A 6,349-nucleotide genomic window follows, 5' to 3' on the forward strand; every position below is an offset into this window, starting at 1 on the left:
TAGAAGGGACATTAGAGATCACCTAGTTCCGACCCCCTGCCATGGGCAGGGACACAAAATGGCAATTTTCAGTATCTTCAAGATCTGAAGTACTTTTTCTTTCCTGGAGACTCAAATTACACCAGCTGCCTGCTTTTTAAAATGTATTGCAGATGAATTCCCTTTTTGATGCATTAACTTTTTTTGCAACTCTATAATAAGTAAGACATGGGAGTATGCAAAGGCACAATACTTATTCCTATTACAACAGAAAAAATATACTTTCTTTATCAGAGTCCAATATCACCTTTGCTTAATATATTACTCTTTACTGATATAAGCAGAACAGCTTAGAGCATCTTAAAAATATGGTTACACAATTTTGATCCATCCTGCACTGTAATTTACCATGTAACTTCACTTAATTTTAAATTGCCCTATGCTCAGGACCATTGATTTTTTTTCATTATTTTCACTCTGTAATTCCATTGCTTTTAATATTTTCCATTATAAATACTATGACACACACTCAGTCCTAATCATACTTTAGTAGCTATTCAGTGGCATTCTGTGCTGTATATTTTAGCAATCAGTTTAAAGCCAGATTAACTGCATATTGATTCCTTCATCCACCAGCAGCCAATCAAACAAGAGTATTTTTCATTCCTGAACATGGCATAATGCATTAAAAAGACATTTTTAACACTTAACCCTAAACTGCTGTAATTTCTAATTAAAGTCAAGTAATTTAAGTAACTGTAAATGTCACATAACTAAATGCCTGCAGGATGCCCATCAACAGAATGTAGTCTTTTGCTAACATTTCATCTCCTGAAACCTTAAGCTCTCAAAACTGAAGTTATACCTCAAAGTTACCATAGTTTTATCATGCAAGTTGTCAGTATTTTCTTCTGTCAGAAAATATAATTGTTGATGATAAACAAAGAATTAAATTTTTATGTATTTTATGATATTACTTTATTCTTTAAACTATTCTCGTGTTTTTAAAGCTTTTCATGCTTTTGGTATTTGAGGCCTTGCTGGGTTTTCTACAAATATAACAGACAATATCCTTTCCTGCCTTTGTCACTTCTGACTTGCTAGCTTAAAAAGTATGGTCACTTCTCCCTGAATTTTCCATGCCAAGTTAGAGGCTTGGCATAACACTCAATTATTAAATGGACTTAGAGGGCTGGAAAACCCTCTGTGTACAAGGAATATGTCCCTAGAATTATCCCTATTTCTCTTCTTTAAGCAATTGGAATTTCATAGACACTATGGGCCAAGTATTTAAGGTTCTCCTATTTGTTTGGGTAGCATGGATTTGTTTTAAATTTCAGAGAATGGAAAATTAACTTTTATATGTAATGATGATGAATAAATACTACCAGAGACACTCTTTCATTTGAAGTACAAGGAAACATTCAAGTACTAACAAAGTAAGAGGGGAGCAATTTTAAACTTAATTCAAAGCCAAAAATAATCTTGAATGCATATCCTCCAATGCTACCTTTTATTCACTGAGGGGTTAAGGCCCAGGTGTAGCAGATGGAAGTTCTCTGGATGGTGGCATGCTGCTGTTCCTGCAGTGTTTCCCCTATGGCATTAGCACCATGCTTGTGTGAGAATAGCACATGGGCAAGTAGCAAAGAACCCAAGGGAGCTGACCAAAAGGGCAAGTCTGACTCTAACAGAAGTCTGGGTTTGGGCCATTTTTTCTGGGAGCTGATGCCACAAAACCATCTTTTCCTGATGAAGGAAGAAACAGCATCCCAAATACACTTCAGTCATACCTTTTGGATTCATTTCACAGATGCTTTTATAAATAAATGATACAGGCAATGGACAACTCCAACAGGATAAAAAATAACATCAGTGCAGCAAAAATCTGACAGCACAAGATCAATTCTGCTGCTACAGGGAGCCCAAATAGTAACATTCACAACATTAAAGGCTGCTGACAAAGATTTGTTTACTCTGTCAGAAGCTCAGTTGCTGTACAGAAGGCTGTATTATCTGCATTACCATCTGTCAGCATGTGCTATAGCCTTCCAGCAGTTGGGAAGGTACAAAAGGCATTACCTTTTCCTGAGTTTGTCACAGATTTTAGCAAGACCATTTAAAAATCATTTCAGTGCTTTGGAATTGTAAGTATTAACAACATAATCAGCTCAAGTGTTTCAGAAGTCATTTACAAATTTATGAAAAGGTGAAAAACATTTTTGAATATACAAAATTTGAACATCAGAAATGCTGACATTATTTCTGAGGCCTGCATAAGTTTGAATAAATTTTCACAGTAATGAGAATTGGGCAGTTGGATTTTTAATGGTTTTAGGAGCATCTTTCTTTTTCTAACTGTGGAAAAACACAAATGTGGTTTCTGCTTAGTTCAGTGCATTGTATCAGCATGTCAGAATTCATTGTCAGATGCATCAAAACAATGTCCCATGCCTAGCCAGCAAAAATCAATTTAGTTACAATGAAGAGAATACATTTATTACAGTTCTTTTCAACCAGATACCTAGTCCCTTGCGTTGCTTCTTGTTGCAAACCTAAGGCAGAGTGATGAACTCAGTGTAGCAAAAACCAGAGAAAAGCTCACAAGTATGTTCTGCAAAGGAAAGGGAGAGCCAGAAGCTTTGGAAGGGCTCCGTACTCCCTCTACTGTTCTCTCCCATTTAAGACATGTTCAAGCCACAACAAACAATGGTTTTACTGGTAAACTGCAGGTCCCTCTTGAACACCTCTGTAATCAGTGTGTAAAATACACCTATTCCTGGCCATGAGGTAACTGATTTCATATTCCTTCTCCAGGCTTGAATCCCAAATGACTGCTGATATCCAAACCATCCTGCAGCTTCTTCAGAGGCAGTCAGCACTCATTCCACCTGCCTACAGCATGGTGACAGCAAGTGCAGAGTATCAAGAGCCAGCAGTCCGGGTCGTACAAAAGGTTCAGCCTGCAGCATCAATTAAAACAGACAGAAGTTTCAGCCCTTCATCTCAGGTGAGTACATGTGCAATAAAATCAAAAGAGGTTTCCTAGTCTTTTTATCTTAAGAGGAAGAAATGCACGAATCTGGTGCTGGTTCACTAGTTTAAGGAATATGAAATTATTATTTCTAGCATCTCTACAGTGGGCTTAAACACCACAGTTTCAGAGGCCACATTTTCTATGAGGGTTGTAGAGATTCATACAATGATTTTATAATCAGACAGATTAACTTCACTGTCATTTTTTTTCACAAAAGTTAGCAGAAAAGGAATACAAGTGGTTAGAATGTTCAGAATTATGCAATTCTGGAGTTATGCTCTAAAACAGAATTTCAAGAATATTGAAATCCATACTCTTAGACTGGGTCTCGAGTGTAATCAGTCCTTTAGAAAAGGCTGCTTATAATGTGTATCTTGATGTCATATTAGCAAGTCTGAGGGGAGGAAAAGATATCCAGACTTCTACAATTAATCAGCAGAATTGCATTCAATTACATTAAATCAAATGCAGTACCATGTAAAAAATATTTCTACACTGTTTAATTTTCAAAAATGATTTTCCATCAACCATCTGAATGTGCTAATTTTGAACAGAACAAGGGTCTGGAAGAGACCAATGTAATTATTACCATCTTGTTTTTTCTCTTCCCTTACAGTGTCCTGAAATTTCAGATGTTGAAAAATCAAAACTGAAATCCAAAGAATCCTTCTCAAGTGGAGTGCATCTGAACACAGCCTCAGAAGACAACCTGGCTTCTTTTTTAGACCAAGAACGTGACCAGTCTGTAGAGCATCTCCCACAGCCTTGTAAAACTTGTCTCCCGCCAATTAGGCACCCTTCCTTGCCAGAATCTTCACTAAGCACTGCAGGAATCTTGAGTCTTCATAGGCATGTTTCTGATCCTGGTCTTCCTGGGAAATAGTACTTTTATACTATTACTTCACATAAAAAATGTAAGTGCTTTTAATGGCTGTTTCTCCCTTTTTTTTTAAATTTTTTTTATTTTTATTTAAATCCTCTATACTTGACTCAGGGGCTACAAGGAATATACCATTATATGCAAAAGTACTGTATATTTTCCTAAATCTGAAGCTTGTAAGGTAAAGTTGAGCAGTTCTGATGTAAATATATATATACACACACTAACTGTATGTTCCAAATGTAAAACTGCCAGCATTCTCAAGGCACCTTATATTTTTATTTTTTTTTAATAACATGCATGTTCTGAAATTACAGTTTACGTTGCATGGAGATTACCATTTACTGCTGTCATGGAAATAGTATTTTATTGTGGATTGTCTTCAGAGCAAATAGGAGACCAATAACAATAATTCACATAGAAAAACTCCTACCTGACCAAGCTAAAATTCAAGAAAAATGCTCTTCTAGCTCACTTTTGAAAATTGATTTATCTTTCTTGTGATGAGCTTTTTCTAATAAATCACAATGAGTCTGAATCTAAATAAAGAATAAGGTAGCCAAGTCTTCTGGGCTTGAAACAATTAGGAAAGAGAACACAGCCTCCTTCCAAACTAGTTGAAGTAGGGTAGTATTTTAACAGAGAGGAAAACTGCCATATGGTGGAAAGTATCACCATAGGTCACATCCACAAAACCGCATTAAATTGAATCATTTGTTTCCATCACATATTGGGTTTTGGTTTTTGTATTGTTATTTTTTTAATTGCATCATAGAATTCAGCTGTGATGAACAAGACAGGTACTCTTCATCTGTCATACAAACATAATCAAATGCAATAAACCTAATTTCTATGTAATGCAAAAGACTGTGTTCCTTTTGTTCAATACAAATTATTAACAATGTTTTAATTTAAAAATATTTTACACATATTTGTTTTATAATTATTAGGGTGGCTCTTTGCAGTTACCTCTTTGTACTGACTGGCCCCTCTACAATGCTCACACACACACACACACACACACCTCACACGTGCTCCTGGACGTGTGCATGTGTGTATTTTATAGATGTACATAGGTGTGTATGTATGTGTACATGTATATATATTTATATACACACATACACACAACTGTGTGTATAAACCTACACTTACATGTAGGAGTATAGATATAGAGCTATATATATATATATATATATATGTATATATGTAAAATCACTTTTAGGAACAATTGTAAACTTTCTTATGACAAAATGAGTAAGCTTAGCTTGTGTCCAAAGCTGAATACATTAGAATAAAATGATCTAAGGTCTGTAGGCTTTAAATACAGTATGTACTGTATGTGCATAATGCTTTGTGAATACTTAGATTTAATTTTATTAAAATATTATTCTGCTTCAAATGTTGTGTTTATTTTAGAAGGAAATGATGTTTTTATTACTGCTTTCAAATATTTTTCAATGTCCATATGATTTTCTAATCTTAATAGTTTTAATGTGAAATTCCTCTAGCATGAGTACTGTTCACAGAAAAGCATGTAATCCAGTTAGAGGAGGAGCACTTAAATTTTACCTAAAACCAAGCTAAACTCTCTGTCCTAAATCAGTACTACAGATCGATGCAATAGTGCCTGTCCCTCAAATAGATATATTCTTTGTATTTTGGGGTCAGAATGAAACATGACACTTCAGTCAAACACAGCCAGTAGATAAACCCAAGGTGGGTGAATCTTTCCTCATTTAAAAGTAGTGTGAGTCTTAAGCTACTGAGCATGGCTCTGCTTTACCTTTGCTTTTAAGGATACCAAAATTAATTAAGTCAATACCTTTTTCACTGAAAAGATAAGCCAACCTTTCCCATACAAGGTCAAATTTTCTGCTGCCTCATGCTACTTTTGATTGTTGAAAGGTCCAAATGGTACAACAGGCTGACTGTTCTTCTACCACGACGACAGGAGGGCTGAACTGCTCAGTGCCTTGCAGCATCAGATCCTAGTATCAGGAAATTTAATTCACAAACGCCAGAGGTTTATGTCCAAAAAGGAGACAGAGGACTCCTGCAACTTTATTCGAATAAAGGAAGCACACATCTTTCCTCCCACTAGGGACCAGTCAGAATCTCTGCCTGCACACACTTCAATTGAAACAGGAGTGTTGCTTAATACCTTCTGGGAGGTTTTGTTTGGGTTTTTTTTAAACAGCAAGTGGTAAGGACTTGTGCTCTATCTCAGCCTGGTAACTAACACTCATGTCTGTTAGAAGAAAGAAGTTAGCACATTTTCTAAAAAGGCATTTGTTATGCTACATTCTGAAAGGTCCGGTATAAAATAAAAATAAAATTAATGAAAAAAAGTATAATGCATGAGCATTGTTTTACAAAAGGCCTTTTGTCCAATTTTATCACTTGATATTTCTCATTACTGCAAAAAGATTGAGCAAAACAGGTGGCCTGAGGAA

The 6,349-nt window shown here is 35.6% G+C and overlaps 1 protein-coding gene across 1 annotated transcript in view; it reads left to right on the forward strand.

The window, feature by feature from the left end:
- Window positions 1-5,295, forward strand: part of KCNH7 (potassium voltage-gated channel subfamily H member 7) — a 212,881-nt gene extending 207,586 nt beyond the window's left edge. Inside the window, exons 11-12 of the mRNA XM_053982645.1 lie at window positions 2,797-2,989; window positions 3,633-5,295. Coding sequence (XP_053838620.1) covers window positions 2,797-2,989; window positions 3,633-3,899 — 460 coding nt within the window. The 3' untranslated portion in view covers window positions 3,900-5,295. The remainder of the gene's footprint in view (window positions 1-2,796; window positions 2,990-3,632) is intronic.
- The last annotated feature ends 1,054 nt before the right edge of the window (window positions 5,296-6,349 follow it).

Source organism: Vidua macroura, chromosome 7 (genome assembly GCF_024509145.1).
Source record: "Vidua macroura isolate BioBank_ID:100142 chromosome 7, ASM2450914v1, whole genome shotgun sequence".
Taxonomy (NCBI): Eukaryota; Metazoa; Chordata; class Aves; order Passeriformes; family Viduidae; genus Vidua; species Vidua macroura.